At 59.4% G+C, this 22,595-nt stretch overlaps 1 protein-coding gene across 1 annotated transcript in view; it reads right to left on the reverse strand.

Moving 5' to 3' along the window:
- Positions 1–15,139, reverse strand: part of Padi2 (peptidyl arginine deiminase 2) — a 39,046-nt gene extending 23,907 nt beyond the window's left edge. Inside the window, exons 1-3 of the mRNA XM_078025397.1 lie at positions 14,928–15,139; positions 3,136–3,319; positions 2,043–2,115 (exon numbers count right to left, since the gene is read on the reverse strand). Of these exons, the coding sequence (XP_077881523.1) occupies positions 2,043–2,115; positions 3,136–3,319; positions 14,928–15,019 (349 nt within the window). The 5' untranslated portion in view covers positions 15,020–15,139. The remainder of the gene's footprint in view (positions 1–2,042; positions 2,116–3,135; positions 3,320–14,927) is intronic.
- Positions 15,140–22,595: the final 7,456 nt, after the last annotated feature.

Genomic DNA, 22,595 nt, shown 5'->3' on the forward strand with positions numbered 1-22,595 from the left:
GCCCAGTGCGTCCCATCTTGCAGATGAGGAAACTGAGGCTCGGGATGGTGGTGGCCTGAGGTCTCAGTGTGGTCTCGGGTGTTCCTGCCTCCCCGGCACTGGCCCTATTGATGGCTCGGGATGGGGGCTCAAGGGCCCCTGGGGTAGATGCCGGAGGAAGAGGAGGCCTGGGGTGGGGGACGCAGAGATCAGAGCTCCCAGGGGAAGCCAGTCTCCTTTCCTTCAGGGTCCCCGGGCATCAGGAAGCACAAGGTCAGCGGGGCGAGCTCTCCTCTAGCTTGATTTTGGACTCTGTAAATGGCCTGGCCTTTTCTTGAGAGGCCCTGTCACTTTTCATGGTGCCATGACCGTGAGAGCTGAAGGCAAGCTGTTACACCAATGTCTTCTTTTTGGTCATCCGTCAACGTTGCCAAGCTTCTCATGTTCCTTAGGGGCTCAGAGGGGGCATCTTTCTGGCCCGTGGAACCTCGGGATCTGGAAGTCCCGGCAGTTAAATGCACAAGTGTCCAGGGGACGCAGAAGCTCAGACCCTTGACCACGGGCGGCCGTGGGCTCCCTCTGAGCTTCTGTCTTCTGATGAAGGAGAAGAGCCCGTCCTCCTCCTGGTTTCCGTCTGTCTTCAGTCCGCCTGCGCGGGTGGACGTCTGGACGGCACAGGCAGCCCCAGGGATCACCTTCATGGGACAGGTCTCTGTCCTCAGGTGTCCCTGCCCCTGGGATTCGGTTTCCGAGGACAGTCATCCGAGACTGTGTATGTGGGGTGCGCTCACGTGCCAGGGCCCAGCACACCAGGGCGGCTCTGGTTTCATCTCCCAGGGCCCCCTGAGGTCATCCCCATCAGAGTCCCAGGCCCGGGCTGGCCACCCTTGGATGCAGAAAGAGGGACAGACTGACCACCCACCAGGCCCACTGGGGGTCGGCTGAGGAATGGGAAAGTGCAGCCGCGGAGCCTGTTCCGGTGGCTGAGGGCACAGAGGAGGCTGGCGGGGCTGGGGGGGGGGGAGCTTCCAAAACCCCCAGGAGGAGGATGTGACCTAACGCAAGTGACTTGGTCACATCAGCCACTTTCAGGTGTGTGGCCCCAGGCAACCTTTGGTTGGTTTTTACAGCCTTGATTCTTTCATCTGCAAAACAGGACAAGACTAGGTCTGTCCCTGGAATCACCCTGAGGCTAGATGGGGGGGGGCGCCGCTGGGGGCCAGCGAGCGCCAACGTGCACAAGATTTTGTATTGGATCCCCAGAACCGCAAAAAGGGAGACAGGAGAGGAAGGGAATAGACTGCTCTCGTGGAGGTGGAGGGTCTAGCGCTGCAGCCCGACTCGCTGTGGAGGCGCCCACACAGCCTGGGTGCAGCGCGGCTGAGCGGGAGGAGGGAGCCGTTATTGTTATTTTTAAAAAGCACCCAGCACACCGCTGGCGCTCGGTGTCTGAGTTCCCTTCCCCTGCCATGAGGCAGCTCTGTCCATGTTCAACCACACGGACAAAGTGACCTCTGGGAGGGCCTCAGGGTAACACCTCCATCACAGCAGGTTCCAAAGGTCACCTCCCTGGGCCTGCAGAGCAGGCTCCACCTGCCTGGGAGGGAGCGTCCTGGCACCCCGGGAGGGAGGGCAGGGTAGTGCAGTGGAGAGAATCCACCTGCCACCTGGTTGCTGTGTGACTCTGAATGAGTTTTCTAACCTCTCTGGGCCTCACCATCCCGTGGATCAAATGAAGGACTTGGATCAGGTGAGCCGAGGACCCAAGGCCATATCTCTGGGCCCCCAGGACTGGGCTTGAGGAGGACAAGGACAGTGGGAAGCTCTTTTTCAGGCTGCAAAAGAGCTGAGGGAAGGAAGGGCTTTCCTTTCTCCTGTGTGGCCCACAGAGCCCAGACAGGGGACCCGTCTCCCGCAGGCGGCCTGGCATTAGGACAGCAGGCGGCAGCGAGGTGCCCTCCCCACGCCTGCAGCTACAGGGTCTGGTGAGAGCGCAGAGCCGAGGAGCGGGTGGGGGCAGCCCTGGGGACAGCAGCCCCGAGACCCCAGCCTCGCTGACTCACCGATGGCCGTGAGGAAGAGCCCAGCCTGGTCGATGGGGGCGGTCCCCTCCTCGTCATAGTAGTTGACGGTGACCTGGGGTGGGGCACACGGGGTAGAGAGGAGGGCAGAGACCATAGGTCACAAGCAGGAAATCCCAAGAGAGCCCCACCTCGGCCTCATCTGGCAAGTCCTCCCCCCAGCCTCCTCCAGGAAGCACTCCTGGGTTGTCCAGTGCCTCTCCCAGGTGATGGCACCAGACCAGGGACTCCCCTCCGAGTGCAGCCAGGATGCCACCTGCCCGCCTGTGCGCCCCACTACCTGTGGGGTCCCCACATCTGCCACATGGTGCCTCCAGCTCCCTCTAAGCTCCCGGGTGGTGGTGGGAGGGCAGCCTGAGAGGGTTTTCTTGGGCAGATGCCCAGGGCCAGCATGGCCCAGGGTAGAGCTGGCAACGAGGGGACCCGAGCCGGCTCCCTGACTGCTCAGCACCCCACTGTAGACACAGTGAGATCCAGGGCTCTGTGGTGCTGAGCATCGGAATGGCCCGTCACCCAGCAGCCCGCGCTGTACCCCCGTGACACCGTCCTTCCAGGACCTAGCAGGTGCTGCCCAATGCAATGGCCCCCAGCCACGCGGCTGCCAAGCGCTTGAAGCGTGACTAGTGTGGACTCAGGTGGGCGTAGGTTTGTTACAGGAAAAGGATATAAAACGTCTTGTTGATTTCTTAATATTCATGACTTGTCAAGATTTTTGTGGTTTTTTTTGGTACTGGGGGTTGAACTCAGGGTGCTTAGCCACTGGGCCAATCCCCAGCCCTTTTTTTATTTAGAGACAGGGTCTCGCGGAGTTGCTGAGGCTGGCTTTGAACTCGAGATCCTCCTGCCTCAGCCTCCGGAGCTGCCGGGATGACAGGCGTGCGCCACCGCGCCCGGCTTAAAAATGGCATTTTGACAGGTGGGCTCCGGCAAAATCTACTCTCAACGTGGATTTCTTTTCTTGCCTTTTGGATGTGGCCTTCTGGGGGCTGACAAGGACACGTGTGGCTGCGTTCTGTGTCTCTGGGACAGGCTTGTCCGGCCTGCTCGCGGCACATGCCCCCCGTCCCGCGCGTACCTTGTCGGCGCTGGCCTCGGTGCTGGCCTTGCTCATGGTGAGCCGCAGCGTGGTGCTGGGCGACAGGGCCCAGCGCTGCTTGCCGTTGGTGGCCACCTCCTCAGCCTCCCCGTCCCGGACGACCTCCACCCGCACGTCCTCCGAGTGCTTCAGGCTGAAAGTCTGGGCCCCGGCTGGGGCCGCGCTGTGGGAAGAGAAGACCGAGGGTCAGGAGGGAGCCCTGGGCAGGTGTGACCAGGGCCGGCAGGAGCAGGTCTGCAAGGGCTCTCCTGGCTCCCGTCTGGGGGACCTCAGAGGACCCAGCCGTAGGGCGATCACTCAGTCACCACAGGAACTTGCTATCACAGGGAGTAGCAGGGAGGGGCCTGGAGACCCTAGAATTCTTTTTCTTTTTTGGTGCTGAAAACCGTACTCGGGACCCGCAGCCTCAGGACCGAAGTCCTTCTTTGCTTTTTGGTAGCAGGGATTGAACCCAGAGATGCCTGGCCACAGAGCCGCATCCCAGCCCCTTGCCCTTTTCATCCTGAGACAGGGTCTCACTAAGTTGCTTAGGGCCTCCCTGAGTTGCTGAAGCTGGCCTCGAACTTACGATCCTCCTGCCCCAGCCTCCTGAGGTGATGGGAGTACAGGCGTGGGCAGGACCCGGGCTCTGAGGAAGCCCTTGGGAGCACGTGGTACCACAGGTGGACGACGAGTCCCGGACAGAGGGAGGAATCTGCTCCAAAGACAGACTTGGGCCTAGGACCCTGCCTCCCTGTCTCTGTCAACCAGGGTCCTAAAGGGGCAGGATGGGGTGGCTCTGTTGGCCGGGATTCTCCTCCTGCCGACTGACCGTCATTTCCACTGAGAAGGAAATGCTCTGGATTTCTTGAGAAGCCATCCAGACTTCCGGCAGGACCAGCTGGTGTGGTCGAGTGTTTATGCCCCCACACCCCAGGAGGCCACGCGAGGGTAAGGCCAGGAGCAAGGGAGGAGGCCCTGCATCTCTCAGCCGGGCGGGCGGACGTCACACTCCTCCTCTCCGGAACTGTGGGAAGGAGCCTGCCGTGAGCTGCCCCCACAGCGGGGTCATGGCAGCCCGAGCTGATAAGACCCTGGCTTAAGGGAGGTAACGGGACAGGGAGCCGGGCGGAAGGTGCGGTTTGCTCAAACCAGCCCTTGATCTGAGGATTCCTAAAGGCCCAGGAGGGCTCAGAGGTTCCGGGTGGGATTCACAGGGGGTTGTGACCGATGGGAGCAGGAGGCGCCTGCATCTGTCTTTGGGGACCTGTGCTCTGGGGGCCAGGGGTTTGTGACTCTGGCTGCGCCTCAGGCCGTCAGGGGTGCTATTTGACCTTCAGACCCTCTTCCTTCTTAACACTGCAGACTTGTCGGTCCCACGCCTCGAGAGAGTCTGGCTGGCCTCACTGGGTGAGGTGAGGCAGCTGGCAGGGGCCGGTGGGAGGGAGGCCCAGGCGGGCGCCTCTCGGAGTCCAGCGGCAGCCGCAGCTGCAGGCCTCGGACCACAGTGGACGCTCAGCTCTGCAGAAGGGCTGGCCTGAGGGCGGGTGTTCTCACCTGTTCTGGGGACTGTGGGTGCTGCTGCCCAGTGCTGCCCAGTGGTCAGAGCCCTGGGTGGCTGTGGCGGGAGCGCGAGCCTCTGACCCAGGCCAGGGGCTGGGGCTGGGGGTGTGGTGCCGTGGGGGCACTTGCCTGGCACGTGAGGCCTTGGACTCAGGCCTCAGCAGAGCAGAAGCCCGACAGACCCACAAAACACAGACCCTGGATGGCAGGACCCGGCCACCACCTGCAGGGGCTCGCGGCAAAGACCCTGGTCCCGGGCGCTGAAGGCGCGGGCAGGGGAGCTGTTCCTGGTCTCCCTGCTTCCTTCTAAAGTCCCAGCCTGCCAGGGGGACACTGGACGCACGGGAAGCTGGACGCCTGGTGGCTGTGGCCGGCTGCCGCCCACCAGCTTCCCTCATCAGGAGGGACCCGGAGTCCAGGCAAAGGCCCTGGACGGGCTGCATCTGCAGAAGCTCCGCGTTTGGGCCCAGTTTTGTCGCGGGCCTGCTGAGGGGGTCTTGATGTGACGCTTGCCCTTCTGAGGGCCTGTCAGCCAGCCCACAAGACCTGGACGATCCCCCCCCATGCCTCCACTCCCCCCTCTGCAGGGCTGGTGACACCTTTCCCTCCAGGTCCCGCCAGGTGGTGCCAGGGAACCTGCCCTCCTCTGGGCACAGGCCCCCCTGGGGGGCAGGGTCCAGGCTCCTCACCCTTCAGGGCCAGCCCAGCTGGGTGCAGTGGCTGGTCCCCAGCTAAGAGGGTGGGAGTGAGCAGGCTAAGGCCAGCCTCTTCCCGGGAGGCTGATGTGTTTATGACACAGTCTCTTTTTACGGCACCTGAGAAAGCCGTCTATGGGATGCTACGACATCTCCATTTAAAACAAAGCTATTAAGGAAGCGTGAGCCCGTTTAAAGAGCCAACAGTGCCACCGAAGGTGTACGGTTTTGGCGAAAAGTCGCGGGTCTGGGACACCTCCCTCCAGCGCAGATCCCAGCTTTGCGAATCAGCTTGCTGGTTGGCCCAGGGCAAGTGGCTTTCCCTCTCTGTGTCACTGAGTGTTAAGTGGGAGGAGGGAACCAGAGTCAGAGGCGCAGAACTGGCCAAGAGTGGGGCAGGGAGGTCCCAGGCCAGGGCCCTCTGCTGAAGCCCTGCCCTGCTCTACCCAGATGCTGCTACTTCATCTGCACACAATTCTATTTAGAAAGTGACGCTTCACAAGTTCCCAGAGGGGATGGTCTCTTAGGACCCTGCCTTAGTGACTCCAAGGATGCTTCCTGCCGCCTTTATTCTCTGGGCCAGTGAGAAACCGGAGGAGCCCCAGAGGGTCCCGAGGGTTAACACCGGCCCACATCAGAGCCCCACCCTCCCCCCACTCAGCACCAGTCATGCTGGGAGCTGAGCAAACAGCTATTCTTGGAGCTGGCAGAAGTGACAAAGGCGCCTTTGTCCCCCTGTGGATCCTGTTGGCTGCTTCCCTCTGCAGGAAGATCCTCTTAGAATCCCCTGCAGAAACTCGAGACCCCGGGAGCAGGGGCTGTGGGCAGCTCCAGGGTCCCCCGAGGCTGCAGGGAGGGGCTCAGGATGGGGGCAGAGAAGAGCGTGGGGCAGGGAGTGTCTATGACATCCCTTTGGCTTATGGCAGAGACCTGAGAGTGGGCGGGAGGACGGGTGGGAGGACAGGCGCGGGTCCCTGGAGCCGGCCTGCATTGTCCCTGCACCTGGGATGGCTGTGCTCAGCATGTGCTTTGGGAGAAAATGAATGAATGAACCTGACCTTGGCGGTCCAGGCGCGGTGTAAACAGAGCTCAGGACCGTGCCCACCTCGCTCCGCAGCCTGGTGCTCAGTGGGTGGCATCCAGCCCCCACGCCCCAACTTGTCTCTCCAGACTCGTTTTCTGCAATCCCACCCCCCAATTCCCGTCCTCGTCCCATCTCATGGCGCCGTTCCTTCTACCCCAAATGCCCTGCCCTGGCTTCTGCCTGGCAAATGTCCCTCCTTGAAGACCCAGCTCAATCCACCGTGCCCCTGTGCATTTTCCCCTGGGCAGCTGGCTCCTTGAAAGGAGGAGACTACTTTGTCTCGGCACCTGGCCTGGACCAGGCACACGGTGCGTCTGTGTCTGCCACAGGACGGGCTGGGGTAGGGGGCTGGCGTCCATGGCCACTCGTTTACTTAACACGTATTTATTGAACACTTACTATGTGCCAGGCACAGCTCTAGGTGCCGGGTAGACGTGTCGACAAAGGCAATGTGTCCTCTGGGCTCGGGGCCTTCCCATTCCAGGGGATGAGGAAGACTCTCGGTAGATCACACCATCCACAGGGGGGTCATGGGGTCTGGGGCTCAAGGAGGGGTTCCCTGAAGAAGTGGCGTCTGAGCTGGGGTCTGAACTTCCTGTTCTAAAGAACTGGAATGCCCGAGAACTTCACCTGCGGGATCTGTTTAAAGACGGAGGCTGGGCCCACCGCCCGCGTTTCTGATTCATCAGCTCTGGCCAGGGGCCCGAGAACCACATTTCCAACAAGCTTTCTGGTGGTTTCCAAGCAAGGCGGACAGCTTGGGCGATGGCCCGAGGCCGATGCTGGCCCGGCGTGTTCGAGAAACGGCAAGAAGGCGAGCAGGAATGGATTTGTGAGCAAGGTGGGGGGTGCGTGGAGGGAGACTCCTAGACTGTGGGGGAGGGTTGGGGAATTGGGGGGGCGGGCGACACAGAAAACGGGTCTGCAGAGTCAAGTCGAGGCCCAGTGGCCAAAGGCCCCTGGAGTCCAGGGGAGTCACTGGAAGGTTCTGATCATTTGGGCACCACAGAAGCTCACCCACGATCAGGAGCAATAGCGGAAGTGGAGGAGCAGTGGGCAGGTGATTGCCATGGCCACCCGGGCAAGGGATGAGGTGGGCATGGGACCAGATGGAAATGGACCCTGGAAATGGAAAGACATGGCCAAGCGGTGGGTGTCAAGCAAAAGGACATCTGCAAAGCCCCTCAAGTGCTGTGTGGCCTCTGGGGAGCTACCCAGCCTCTCTGGTCTTCATTGGGGCAGGACACCGGCTTGGCCTTGCAGTGCTGGGGAGGCTCACTCAGTCCCAGACTTGATGGCACGACATGCCTGCTCCTGGCTGGCACCGGGCACCCGCCGCTTGTCCATCTGGCCTGGGCCTCGTTAACACCAGCCGGGGCTCATCCCCAGAGTGACCCCAGCTCCTGGCAGCCTGGGTGTGACATCCTGCCCTCGGGTCTTTGGAGGAGTTGGAAGGGGGAGTCCTGGGTGCCAGCCTGGCATGCGACCGTGGCGAGCACCCTCGAGGACAGAGGGGAGGGAGGCCAGGTCTCCATCCAGGCCTCACACCTGGTGCTCTGCATGGTGATGCTGGAGCCGGAGGGTGGGCAGCTGCCCTGGCAGGCATCAGCGAGGCCAGCCATGACGTCTGTCTCCAGGCAGCCTCCTCCTCCTCCCCCCGGCAACCTCAGCCTCCCTCCTCACTAGGCACAGGTGCCTCCAGCTGCCCGGGCCTCTCCTTGGTGATGACGCAATCTCCTCCACAGTTCCTCTCTTCCTCAGAAGCCTTCCACAGCTCCCTGCTACCTCCAGACCAGAGTTCAACACCTGAGCCACGCCTTCGAAGCCCTGGTTCAAGTTCATCAACCCTCTAGTCTTAGTGTTCCCGGTCACTTTCCCACCAGGTACGCTTGCTCGCATGGAGCAGGTCCTCGGGCTCACTCAGGACCCGTGCATCTTTCGATACCCAGCTGAGCTGTCACCGGGACCAGGAGGCCTTCCCTGACGCCACCAGCCAGGATTCACCTCTCCTTCCCTGTGCTTCAGACAACAGCAACAAGTGTTCAGCGTCCTCCCCACGAGAGTTAGTTAGGAAGCCTTTGAGAGCAGGAGCCACATCTTATCATGATTTGTTTTCATCTCAATAAGCCCCAAACTAAGGCATGGTAGCTACGTACTGAGTGTCTATTATGCCCCAGGCACTGGACCAATCCCTGCTACGGTCCATCCTTTGGGTAACCCATGAGGCCTGTACCAAGGCCACCCTGTTTTACCTATGAGCACATGGAGGCCCACGGGGACGAGCACTTGCTCCCAATAAATCCCAGGGACAGTTATGGCAGCGTGTGCGGTGAACTGCAGGCCCCTGGGATCCAGGTCTGGCCGCTCCCTCCTGCAGAGCACCCCCAGGTGGAGAGGCCCCAGGTGGAGGGCAGCAGGGGCGGGGCCGTACCTGGCTCAGGACCATGAGAGGCCTTAGAACCCTGCTGACTAGGTCGGTGGGGGTCAGAGACGGAGCTGGCACACCCAGCGTCTCCCTGTCCCAGGACCTTAGGTGAATGACTGAGAAGGAAGGTCAGGCCCTCAAAGCCCCTGGGCACAGGATCTGGCATGGCTGGGTGGAAAGGGTGGTCTCCCAAAACTGTTCTCCCCTCAAACTTAATTTAGGTGTGGCTGGGGGGGAGGCCCTGCACCCCGACCTCACCCCTACTCAGGGCCTTGTGGTCAGCAGGGAGAGCGCTCAGGGTCCCAGCTCCGCGGGAGGCGGTAGGCTTGCAGACGGGACGGCAGGCTCTCCCCCCCGGGCACCGGCCTGGAACTGGAGCCGGAGCACCTCCTGGCAGGGCCTCCCGCGTAGGGTTGATGGCTCTGGGTGTTGTTCTAATTTATGGGGCCACCTGACCTGGCCTGGTTCCTCCCTCCGTCATTCTCTCAGGAGCAAGCGCTGCTCCGGCCAAGCTCGGCCACATGCCCTTGACCTTCCCCAGGCCCACACCGTCGTGGACGTCCCTGGAGATGGTGGGTGGGGAGCTCAGCCCCACGACAGGCTGGTCCACGTGCACTGATGGCCGCGTCCGGCCATTCATCTCCTCCACCCAGAGCACTTCACTGGCTCCGGAGGAGACGAGCAAGGGGAGGCGTCCGGGGGAGGCCTGGGCCCTGCCGCCACCACGGGCCAGCTGGTCATCTTGGACAGGCACGGCCGACTTTCCTCAGGTGCAAAAGCAGTGGGCCGTAACTGTTCCTATCTCTTGAAGTTGGGAGATTTAAACACGTGTTTTTTTTTCATTACTACCAAGAGAACTCCGGGGCCTCACACGTGCCGGGCAAGATGCTGCTGGGCGGCACTGACCCTAAAGGCACGTAAATTAAAATGCACAGAGATAACTGTACAACGTGTTAAGAGGGCTCCTAGGTGCATAGTAATTGTTCAATAAATACGAGTTAGTAATAGTAAGTAACTAGTAAGATTTACAAAGAAGCAAAAGAGGACAATGAGGTAAAGAGTAGCTAGGACTCGGGGCATGATGACATGGGGTAGTCCATGAAGGCTGCGTGGAGGAGCTGCTTGGCTAAGCCTGGACTGACGAATGTCAGGCTTGGAGAAGTTCAGGGGATAGTGTTCCAGGAAGCAGGAACAGCAGGTGCAAAGGCCCTGAGGTGGGAATGAGCTTGGAGAACTCAGGCCTAACAGCACTCACAAAGCCAGTGGGGCCAGAATGGAAGAGGTGCCTGGATTGGGGGAGGTGGCATTGGTGAGGCAGGGCCTGGCCCACTGGGCAGGGGAGCCCATGGCACGCCATGCCTTTGTTGCTGCTACCGAATTTCCCATCCTTCCCTTAGATGTAATGATAATTTTTTTTGGGGGGGGAGATGAGGATGAGCCCTGGGCCTGACGTGGGCTAGGCAAGACCCTGCCACCGAGCCACATCCCAGCCCTTTTGTTGTTACTTTGAGACAGGGTCTTGCTAAGTTGCCCAGGCTGCCATCCTCCTGCCTCAGCGTCCTGAGTCTCTGCGGTTACAGGTGCGGGCCACCAACTCAGCCTAATGACACTTTAAAAACAAAAGCCCCCAGCACTCACAGGAACCAAGAGACAGAGACACAGCGGAGGCAGTTGGGAGGAATTTCATTGCTGCGGGCTCTTCCCCGGGGCAGAGTCCGTGTCGGTCTGTCCCCCGATTGCCCAGCCCTGCCCAGGATCCTGCCCTGGCACCTCTGCCTGTCCTCTGCCAGTCAGAGGTGGGCGCTCGGCCCTACCGAGGGGGAGCGGCTGGGCGGCCCTGCCTTGGGTAAATGAGGAAGGGGAGGGGACCATGCCCCTGCCGCCCACAGGCTCCTCCTGTTAATGCTTATCTTTGTCCTGCAGCTCCCGCAGAGAGGGGAGGGGCCACCTGCTTCATCAGCAGTCCCCATCTCTTCAGATCAGAAACCCAAGGAAGGGACAGGAGAAGCCAAGGCCTGGTCAGTGGGTCAACCGGAGGACACGCAGAGTGTGACCCCGCTGCTACTGTCCCCCAAGGCTGCCTGACTCCCGGGTGTCCACATCTCCAGTGCCCACAGAGGTGGGTGGGGACACCACACTTTGTGCCCCTCTCCAACTTCAAACCCCCATCAGATGGACCCCAGCCAGCCCCACTGAAGTGGTGGCTGCCAGCTGCAGGGACCGTGGAGGAGACTGGGCAAGGTGCACTTGTGCTAGATCTAAGATGAGCCCACTAGCAACAGCAGAGGGAAACAGAATAACGACTACAAGGTACGTTCTCCAGAAAAAAGTCCTACCTCCTTTTTGGGGGGCCTCTACTGGCAGCTTGCTGGAGATGAGCAGTCAGAATGTGGCTGTGGCCAGGTGTGGTGGCACATGCCTATAATCCCAGACACGGGAGGCTGAGGCAGGAGGATTCTAAGTTTGAGGCCAGCCTCAGCAAATGAATGAGACCCTGTCTCAAAATAAAAAATGAAAAGGGTTGGGGATGGAGCTCAGTGGTAGAGCACCCCTGGGTTCAATTCCTAGTACTAAAAAATATAAAATAAAAATAATAAAGTGGCTGGGTCAGGGCAAATATTCCTGAAGGGAGAGGAGAGGTGGCCCAGAGCACGCCTTCCCATGGTGGGGCCTTTGCAGCAAAGTGGCCGCCGGCCCACCCCATGACCAGGTTTACAGCCTCTACTGGGCCAAAAGGCCCCTCCTTGGGTTCTCTGATTGACACTCAGGTGTGTGAACGGAAGCTTAGAAAGGGAAGGCAGTTCAAGGTCACGCCCCAGTGGACAGGCGTCCCGAGGAGGGGTGGGGGCTAGTGCTGACCCTGGGCACCTCCTGCCAGGACCCCAGGGCTGCTGAGGAAGGGGAGGGAAGGGCTGCTTCTCTGAGGCCGGAAAGGGAGTCCAGAGGCCATGGGAAAAGGGCTGCCGAGGCCCGGTAGGGAAGCCGCTCCTACCTAACTGGCCTGGGGTCCGCCAGGCCTGCTGCTTGGGGTCTACCTGGAGGCCCTGGGGGCTTGGGCCAGCACCCGGGTTTGGCTGGGGAGGACTCGGTGGGAAGCGGAGGCCCAACGCAGTGGGCGAAGTCTCTGGAGTGGAGTGGGGGGGCTCAGGGCCAGGAGGAAGGTGGAAGCCACACAGTTGACGGGGTCATCTGGTCCGCCTGCTGGTTACATCAGCGTCACACAGGATGGAGAGGAGGACGAAAGTGTGCGTCTGAGTCAGACAGACGTGGACCTGAGTCCTGTGTGTCACCGGGCAAATGACTTCGTCTCTCTGAGCTTCACTGTCCTCATCTACACAATGGGACAATCAAAGGACAACCTGCCAGACCCCAGGGGTGGAGAGAGATGGCCAGCTGGTTCCTTAGCACAGGGTCTCCTGTCACCGCAGGCATCAGACACCACAGCAGGGTGACAGTCCAGCCCTAGGAGCCACAGAGGCTCCCTCCAGCTAGACTGGGACTCCGGCTGGCAGTGATTCTGCCCCCTGCCAGGGGACGGCTGGCCTTGATTGGGGACACCTTGGGTGTCACGATTAGGAGGTTGCTATTGTCCTCTGGTGAGTACAGGCCAGGGATGTCACTAAATGTCCTACCATGTGCAGGACAGCCCCCTGGACAGAGGCTTATTCCGCCCCACAGGCTGAGACGGAGATATGCTGCTCCTGAGGGGTGCTGTCCAGGGCAGTGGCCACCTGGACACGTGGCTGCTGAGCGCTCGCAACGCGACGGGTCCACACTGAGAAGTGCCGTCAGCTAATACCCCCACTGTACTTCAAAAACAGCACGGAAGGACCTAAAGTATCTCAATAGCGACCTTTATATGGAGGACAGACGGGTCAAATGATTGGATTAAGTAAAAACTAATTGCGCCTGCTTGTTATGACCCTCAGAGACCCCAGGCCACCTCTGAGACCTGCACAAGGGACAACAGAGGCCCAGGCCCAGGTGAGGCAGAAGCTGGGGCTGAGGCCAGGGCAGGAGCAGTGGAGAGGAGCCCCAGGGCTTGATGGTATCGGCATGGCCCCTGTGGCCTGCGCCCCATTTCTTTTGGACGGTGCTGGTCTAGATTGCTCAGCCTCTCCTGGTGGCGGGGGAACCCCGAGGGCAGCTGGGGGGTGCAGATCTTTGTGGCTGTGGCTGGTGTCTTGAGGAAGGACAAAGACTATTGTCATACCCCTGTGGCCTGCCAGAGGGAGAGTGAGTTGGCACCTGCTCCACTCCTGGCCTCGCCCAGGCTGGGCCTGGCTCTGCCAGGACAAACGAGGGCAGGGGGCCCTGCTCTGCTCCCCAGCCCCCACTGGAGGCACCAAGCCAGCCTTTCGGGCAGCACCCAAGTGCCCCAGCAAACAAACAGGCGGGTATGGTGACAGCTGAGGCTTAGAGACCTGAGCACCCTGGCTCCCAGCCCATTCCCTGGCGGTGCCCAGTGCTGAGCTGGGGGAGGAGAAAGGCCCCGGCCACTGGTGCCCGGACCACACTCCACTCTGTGTTATGACCCTCAGAGACCCCAGGCCACCTCAGAGACCCACACAAGGGACAACAGAGGCCCAGGCCCAGGCGAGGCAGAAGCCGGGGCTGAGGCCAGGGCAGGAGGAGTGGAGTGGAGCCCCGGGGCTTGATGGCATCCGCATGGCCAGTGCCTGCCGTGGAGATGTCAGGAGACTGGCTGAGCAGGTGGGCAGGGCTCCTGGGGCCAGAGGAGCCGAGGGTCAGAATGGGCCGTAAGGTGTATGGGAGGAGACACACAGGTGGGTTATTATTATTATTATTTTTGGTACCAAGGATTGAACCAGGGGTGATTTACCACGGAGCCACACCCCCAGCCCTTCTTATTTTTTAGTTTGAGACAGGGTCTTGCCAAGTTGCGTAGGGCCTGGCTAAGTTGCTGAGGCTGGATTTGAACTCCCAATCCTCCTGCCTCAGCCTCCCTAGCTGCTGGGACTATAGGCGTCGCCACTGCCTTGCAGAGGTGGGTTTTGCCTGGGAGAAGCCGGGTGCTTCAGGCATCAGAATGATTTGGAAGCAGTGACACAGAGACTAGGGGACCCACCGGGTCATCAGCACAGGGTCCCACCTCCGGGTCCTGCATGTGGGTTCTTCCCAGAACAACACGGCCAATCCCGCCTGCCATGGGAAACATTTCAGATTCTCAGAACAGAGGGCTGCAGACAAAACCCAGCATGATCCTGCAGGGGCTTGCCCCGCAGTCCCCAGGCCCCATCCTGCACACGGGGGAACGTGAACCACCAGCCTTGGCCATTTTCGTGGAACTGTGGGTAATGGTAGGGTGCTACCATACAATCCTGCTGTCTCAGCAATCCTTCACCAAGCTTGTGGACAGAGAGATGAGGAGGGAACAGGATCCCGAATCTGGGGTGCTCTCTGCAGACCCCACCTCTGCACCCTGCATCCCAGGCATTGGGCAGGCGGAATGTGGTCCCTCCCTGAACTCAAGGTGACATCGGGCAGGGCATTTGGTGACATGAACATCAAGGCCAGTACTTGGGGGACAGGCAACCACCCGCAACCCCTAGAGGGTGAAATCAGAGCCTAAACAACCCCCAGAGCCATATTCCTCCACAGGGAAGCTCCCCTCTGGTCCTGCTCCACCCCAGGGGACATCCAGGAGGTTCTGCTGAGTGGAAAGTGGGAAGGAGGCTGTGAATCAGGAGGGGCTGAGCGGAAGTGAAAGGGGAGTGGGTGGTGGAGAAGCTGGGTATTGCTGAGGTCCTGGGGAGAGGGGCGGATGAGGGCCAGACGGTGGGGAGAGCCGGAGGACAGGGAGGAGCTGAGGCTGTAGCCGGGTGCCTGGGAGGGTGTCAGGATGGCAGCTCCGTGGACACAAGATTTGGCGGTGGGCAGGTTTCGGGGTGAGGTTCTTAGGATGTCTGGGGGCTTCATACTGCGGGACAACTGCGGCGGGGGTCAGCCTGCCCACTCCCAGAGTCCGGGCTGGGGTGCTCGGCGGTGATCGGAGGGGTCTCACCTGTAGACATCGGTCCAGAGCTGCGTGCCCAGCACGCACACCGCCTCCACGCGGCTCCCGTACTGCAGCCGCACGGTCCGCTCGCGCAGCATCTTCCCCGCCCGCAGTGTCCCGCCTGGTCCCGGCGCGCTCGCACTCCCGGGCCTCCCCGAGCACCTGTCGCAGGTGACCCAGCTGCAGCCGCCGGCGTCCGCCGCCGTGGTCCCGCGGGCCGCCTTATTCTGCCGCCGGGGGGCGGGGCGGGGGCGGGGCGGCCGGCCGGGCTCCTCGGGCAGTGGACCGTCGGCCCGTTCGTCAGGCGTGGCCCCGCCCCCCGCAGCTCGCCCCGCCCTCGCCGTGGTCCAGGTTGCCAATTTCTTTGCGAGTTTGGGTTGGGCATTTTTCCCCTTCTTCAAGCCCTCTCGTCCCTCCAGCACCCCGTCCCCCAACCTCGAGGGGCAGAAAAGGCAAACGTGGGGCTGCCAAGGGGCGAGATCAGGAGCTGGCGCGAGCACAGAGGCTGGGACCCGGGCCGGAGTCTCGGAGGCCGGCTGTCTGCGCCCTCTTAAAGGAGTCTTTTGCAAACTCGGGGGGGGGGGGGGGGAGGGGAGGGAGCCGTGCGACCCGACCAACCCCGCCCCCGCCCCCACCAGATCCACGTTGCTATCGGGAGCTGGGTGGGAGTGGAGGACCGGCAGCTGGCAGGGACCGGATGCCAAGCCAGGGCATCAGTGGGCGAGAGCTTGGAACAGCGAGGACTGCAATGGATCACTGGGTCATTTAGCTGCCCTGACTGCCCCTGGCACCCCTGGCGAGGAGGCTGAGCTGCGGAGGGGGAATGAAGACCCTGGCTGGGGGAGCGTGAGAGGGCTGCGGGAGAGGGGATTGATCTGACAGGTGTTTATGGACTGAGATTTGGGTGGCACCTGGTGACTGAGAGAATGTGCCAGTGGAGAGACAGGGAGGGGGCAAGGATTACGTCCGGGGCTCTGTCCTGGGCCACAGAGCGAAGGGATGGCATTGTAGAGGTCAGTCTGTGTCCTTGGAGGCTGAAGTGCAGGGTGTCGGTCTAGTAGGGGACTGAAACAGCCCTGGAACTTTCCCCTGACCAAAGCCAGGGGCTGTTCAAATAATGGAGCAGTGTGTGAGCGAGTGGTCTTCCTGGGGCAAGGGCAGGAATGGGAGGGCAGAGGCCCTGAGAGGGAGGAGGTGGGCTGGAGGGGACTGTGTTTGGGAGGGAGGTGGGGGCATGGGAGTCCCAGGAAAGGGTGTGCCTGGACCAGGGGCAAGGCTCAGAAGCACCCCCAGTGAGGTATACTGGGCCCTGTGATCCCAGCTGTCCCCCCAAAGGAGGCTCACATTAGGCAGAGGTGAAGAATCCATCTCCTGGGCAGCTGGGCTTCGGGAGGAATGTGGGTGGGGAAAGGGGGGGCTTAAGTCCCGGCTGGGTGGGGGGTGGGGGGTGGGGGGTGTCCTTCACTCCCAAAGGGATAACAGCAGATGTAAGGAGAACTTCTGATTGGCCCCTGGTGGCCCCTGAGGGCATCCTCCAGCCAGGAGGCAGGTTGTGGGTGGCACCTGCCCAAGTGGGAAAAAAGTGGACTTCCAGGTCTTGGGTCTGGGCACCCCTCTGCAGGGAGATCCTGTTGAGCCCTTCCTGTGTGTGGCAGATACTGAACATTCCCGTCATTGAACCCTCAGGGAAACTGAGGCCCAGACTTGGAGGAGGACATTGCGTTCTCCCCACTGAGTGAGGCCCAGACAGGACACAGCAGGATCAGGGGTGATCACAGGAGGCCAGAGGCCACGGTGAGCAGCGAAGCAGAAATAACAGTGGGTGCTCATTGCGTCATTTCTGGGGGCCGAGCTGTTCCCGGCGGCACCTTTCATGTTTTAGAACAGAGCATCACACCGGCAGGGACCCTGCACTTTGCAAGAAGAAACAGGTGCAGAAAGAGCCAAGAATCACGCTGGGTCACTCGGCTCCTGAGAGTGGGCAGAGCAGGATGGGAACTTGAGGCCAGGGGACGGCAGACAGCAAGGCGGGAGAAGGCAGAGGTTCTCTTCCCAGTCTGGCTCTTGTGTAGCCTCCGGCCATTCCCCCTTCTATTCAGAGCCCCATTTTCCCATCTGTTAGAACTCTGGGCCCGAGGCAGGATGGTGCTAAATGAGATGCTAATATTCAGAAAACACAGGAGTCCGGCAGGAGGCGAGTGCTCAGAAATGAGCCCCCTCCCCTTAGACGATCCAGCCCCCTCTGGCCACCCACAGGCAGGGTTCCTGCCCTGGCTCTGGCTTACCCCTTTGGGCCAGCGCCCGGTTGATGGGTCAGGAGTTTCCTGGTGCCCAAGGGTTTAAAATAGCTGAAGTGGTCACAGCTGTCGTGGATCCAGGGCCGGAGGTCCCAGGCCTCAGGGCCTAGCCCACTCTCCCCGGGGGTCCGGAAAAGCCTCCAGGCATCTCATGGTGCCTTTTGGGGAGTGCCAGCCAAGGGGACTTATCTGAGGCCAGTGCCTGGCCCTGGCGGACCCCTACCTCCCCCAACTCTCGAGCGCCTGGGCGGGGAGGGGCTGTTCTGCACTGTTTCCTGCTCGGATCCTCCACTGGGGGTCTGTCTGTGCCAGGCCTGGGGGAGCTGGCCAGAGGTGACTCAAACATGCATGGGCCTGTCCCAGGAGCCCAACAGCTCACCAAGGTGTTGTATGTGCAAGAATTTAAAAACAAAGAAATACGTGCTACCTTGCCGTGTGTGAGTGTGATCTTGCTTGCCCGGGGATGGTGTGATTCTGCTGGCGACCACCCTTGCTGGTCGCTGAGGCTGTGCCAGGAGCTATCCTGACAGTTTCCCATCTCAGCCATTTAATCATGAGGGGGACACTATCATTATCCCCAATTTGTACTGAGGCGCCTGGCAGAGAGGAGTGAGGCCTTTGGACTTAGAAGACCTGGGGTCAGGTCTGGCTCTGCCCCTCACTAGCTGGAGACCTCTCTGGACCTCTGTTTCTTCCTCTGCAAGGAAGATGCCGGCAGTACCCAGCCTCCATGATTATAGAAAATAATATGATGCACTGTTCCCACTCCGCACATCAGGGTCTGGCACAGAGCCAGGTCTCATTGGCTGGTGGTTATTTTCTGTGCACATAGACAGTTATTTCAAGCTTTTGTAAAAGGGGCTTCTGACTGTCCGTGTTATTTTATAAATTGCTCCGAAGACTCTGCAATGTGAGTGGTAGCCTCTCTGAGGCTGGGGTACACAGAGCCTTGTAAGTTGTGCAATAGGATTTTAGGCTTTATCTTAAGGTCACGGGAGGCCACAGGACTCCAGAATTTGGCAATGGCATGATGTGGGCTTTAGGAAAGTCACTCTGGTTGCTGATTGCACCACAGGGACCCGTAGGTCTAGCCTCCTTAGTGGCACCCCATGCTGGGCAGTTACCCGGCTCCCCTTTCCTCTGGCCCAGCCGACCCTCTGGTCCCACCCCTTGGGGAGGGTCTCTGGTTGGTGAAGGAGGGGGAGGAGGGGAGACACTGCGGTGGGAATTTAATTCCTCTTGGGCGCTACCTTCTACCCTGCAGGCTACCTCACCTGGAGGGAGGAGGGGGCCGGTGTCACCTTGTTCTCCCACCACAGTGTGCCAGTTCTGTGCTCCTCAAGAATCATCCTCTACCTGGGGTGGAGGGGGTCCTGTCTGTCTGTCTGTCTATTTATCTCTCTGGAGTGCCAGAGAGAGGGTTTTATTTCCACTAATTGGCTCAGAAGGTGGTGGGATTGGCAAGTCTGCAGTGTGCACAGCAGCTGGGGAGGCTGGCTAGAAACCAGGTAGAGAGGACGTGGCAGTCTTGGGTCTGAGATCCAAAGTCTGGAAACCCACAGCTTCTGGGTTGGGTTCTTGAGGCCGAATTGCTTCTTAGGGAGACCTCGGTCCTTGCTCTTTACACCTTTAACAGATTAGATGCGGCCCACCCACATTTTTGGAGGGCAATCTGCTTTACTCAAAGTCTATTAATTAATGTTAATCACATCTAAAAGTTAATAAAGTCTATTAATTAATGTTATCACATCTAAAAGTTAATTAATAAAGTCTATTAATTAATGTTAATCACATCTAAAAAATAGTAGTGACATCTAGATGAGTGTTTAGCTAGGTGATGGGGCACTGTAGCTTAGCCAAATTTACACACAAAATTAACGATGGGTGGGCTGAACCGTAGCCTAAGGCTTGGGTTACCACTTAGGAAGAGTTTACAGCCTGCTAGGGCCCAGGGCTGAGCGTGCTGCATGCATAGGCAGTCATCCCTTGGGTTGTCAGCACGGCCACAATGTCACCAGGCAATGGGAATGTTTCAGTTCCACCATGATTGAACCATTGTCAGGCCCCGTACTCCATTATCCCCTGGAATCCTTGCCACCACCCAGAGCTAGGTGTGTGTGTGTGTATGTGTGTATATCTCCTTGTTTTGTAATTTACATGGTAAAAGGACCTGCAGGGCAGATTTCTACTCCTGGTCAGTAAAGCAAAGCTGGAGTGGTGGGTGGGCCCTGCATAAGTAGTGGACTCTGCTAGAGCCCTCAGGGCCAGCAAGCTGCCTGGGCGGCGTGGACCTGCGGTGTCCAAGCCATGGCCTGAGTGCAGGGAGCGCTTGAGTGTGTTAGTCTGAACTGAGAAGTGCCACAGGTATAAAGTGCGAGTAGGAGAAAAGGTCACTTTATTTACTTTTTATTTATTTGGTGCGATGCTGGGGGTGAGGCCAGCGCCCGGTGTCTGATGCTGGGCCAGCGCTCCACCCCCGAGCCACACCCCGGCCCAAGAATGTAATTCAACAGAAGTATCGACTACATGTTGAAATGGTCTCATCTTGGCTATATTGGGTCAAATAAAAATACGTGTTCACGTTAATTTCACTTATATCTTTGAATTTTTAAAAGATGCAGCTGCTAGGAAATTTAAAACCCCATGAGAGGTGGGCGCTCCTGCTTGTATCACATTTCTTCTGGAAGCGCTGGTCAGCGCGTTAGGCTTTAGGCAGGGCTGTGGCCACTTTGGTGCTGTTGGGCTCTCCTGGCTGAGCCTGGGCGACAGGCGTGCCCGGGAGGAGTGGAATTCTCAAGTTCTGGTGCTCTTGGTGACCAGAGGATACACAGGAAAGGAAACCGCGCAGAGGTGATGGCCACTAGGTGGCGCCAGGCCTCCATCTTCGAAGCAGGAGGAGGTCCAGGGTTTTTTCACCAGATGTGGTCCCGGCCCAGCTGACTCTGGAAAAATCAAGATGCTGCCTGTCACCGTCTAAGCTCGCTCAGGGGCAACTTCCTTTAGCTTGGGGCACTCTCTTTCCCCTGAGTGGTTGGGGTCGGGATTCAGGGAGACTGTTTGTGTGAAGCTGGTGGCAGGTTCCTGAAGGGCAAGTGAGGCTCTGAGAGTGTGCCCAGAGAGGAGCAGTGACCTACCCAAGGTCACACAGCCCTTTGGTAACAGAGGCTGGTCCCTCGTGCTTCATCTGTTAGGCCTGTCCTGGTACCTTGGGGCCTTTGTCCTGTGAGCTTGTTGGTTTGTTTTAATAAGCAGCTAATAAACCAGCACTAAGCACTGGTCAGGCACTGGGCTGGCCAGGAGGAGGGTCACAGGACCCAGGCGTGCATGGGTGTGCACGGAAGAACACCACCTCTCAGGCACTTACACCCACCTGCGAGGCAGGTGCCGTGATCACTTCTGCTGGACACAGGAGGCGGTTAGAATCTCCGTCTCTGGAATCCTTCCGCTGAGCTGACGTCCCAGCCCTGCCACTCGGTGGCTCGCAGTCCATCTTCCTTGAGTCTCAGTTTTTTCACCTGAAAAATGGGACCTAATCTTCTAGGTTGCTGTGAAGTTTAAATAAAGGGCCGGGCACGTAGAGAGTGCTCGATGCACTTGCCTGTGGCTTTGAAGGTCATTACCCAAGGCCTCTGGTGGCCAGGGTTCCAGCCCGGGGAATTGGCTGAATGCTGTGGAGAAGGCGTGTGCCCTGGTTTAGCCTGGCTCCCCGGGAAGCAGATCTCGAGTCGGGGATTCAGCTGTTCATCGGTGGAGCCACCTGGGCGCAGCTCAGGGAGGGGGAACCCAGAGCCGGGGCCATTAAATGGGGTGATTTAGTCAATCTGCTGCTGTGGGCACCTGGAGCGTGGTCCCCTTGGGGGGTCTCTGGGAGACTGTGGGACAGGACCCTCAGAATCACCCCAGCCAAGTGACAAGGGAGCTGGGGCATCTGTCCTCGGGGGTGGGGGGCTCAGGGCTGCAGCTGGGTCTGGGGAGTCCCCAGGTACAGAAGCCCTCGGCAAACAGGGCACGTGGGGTCGGGATGGGGGAGCGCAGAGGAAGGGTGACTGGTAGCCACGGAGAAGAGGGGCCTTTGACGCACCGCAGCAGGATGGGTGGGAGTTCCGCAGGTGGGGGCAGAGGTGGGAGTGGGGAGGATAGCCGCTAAGGACGGGGTGTGAGGCTCAGGGGGCGTGGGGGAATGTGGGGGGCAGGCGGTGGGCAAGGACAAGAAAAAGAGTCTGGAGCTGAGCCGTGGAGGACTTGGGTGCAGGGCCTGAGCGCGTTCCAGCTGGATTCTGAGAGCAGGTGGGAGGTGGTGCTCTAGGTGACAAGTGATGAGAGCCCTGTGGGACAGTGGGACTGGCCTTAGAGAGAGGCAGAGGGGAGGGTAAAGACCTTTCTGGGGTGGGTTCTGGAGATCTGGGGTGGGGAGCGCTTCCTTTCTCCTCTTCCCTGAGCAGAAGCCTCAGGGGTGCGCCATGTGCCTGGATTCCAGCAGGGGGCGCCACCGGCCTCAGGAGCCCACCCGCCTGTTGGCGCTGGAAGAAGAAGGAAGGGGCAGGTAGATGGTTCCGTTCCCGAATTTGCATCCAGCCCGGCTTGTATCTTTCTGTGCCTTGATTTCCCCACCTGTGACATGTGGTGGTGAAAGTGTCCTTAGCGGTGTGTGTGAGTGTTGTAAGGAGGAAACAGGGGAAGGGGCGTGAAGCCCCTGGCACATAGAAGGTGCTTTGCTATTGTTACTGGTGGGCAGGGTCTGGAAACAGGGACCACCCACTCAGGCTGAAGCCAGCCGCGTCTCAATGGAGATCACGATGTCTGGTTTCCCCGGGGCCTCGTGGTGGCAGTGGGTGACATTATTTCAATTTCCATAACTGTTGTGTACACGAGTGTCATTGTGCATGGTTGGTGCCCCTGAGGCTTGAAGCTTTTGTGCTGAGAATAGTTTGTCGGTTTCCTTTGGCTTTCAAAAATTAACATTCAGCTTACACGTCAACCATTTACCAATTTACCACTCTCATGCTCAACAGGCCCCTTGAGCTTTGAGTTCAGGTTAAGCATCTTCTTTTGTGCACAAATGCAGTACAGTTCCACCTACACCAGGCACCTAGAGGAGTCGGATTCATGGAGACGGAAAACAGAATGGGGGCCGCTGTTGTGGCTGCAGACAGAGGGGGCACGGGTTGTGTGATGGGCATGGAGTTAATTTTGTGAGAGCAGAAGGGTTTTGGAGGTTGGTTACACAACAATGTCTGTGTCCCTAACACAACTGAACAATACCCTTAAAAATGGTTCAGGTGGTAAATTCTATGTTAAGTGTATTTTACCACCACAATACAAATTTTTCTAAAGCTTAGAATTTTCTTTTTCTTTCTCTTTGAATGAGGCTCTGTTG

This window comes from Ictidomys tridecemlineatus, chromosome 11, assembly GCF_052094955.1.
Source record: "Ictidomys tridecemlineatus isolate mIctTri1 chromosome 11, mIctTri1.hap1, whole genome shotgun sequence".
In the NCBI taxonomy this organism is placed as follows: Eukaryota; Metazoa; Chordata; class Mammalia; order Rodentia; family Sciuridae; genus Ictidomys; species Ictidomys tridecemlineatus.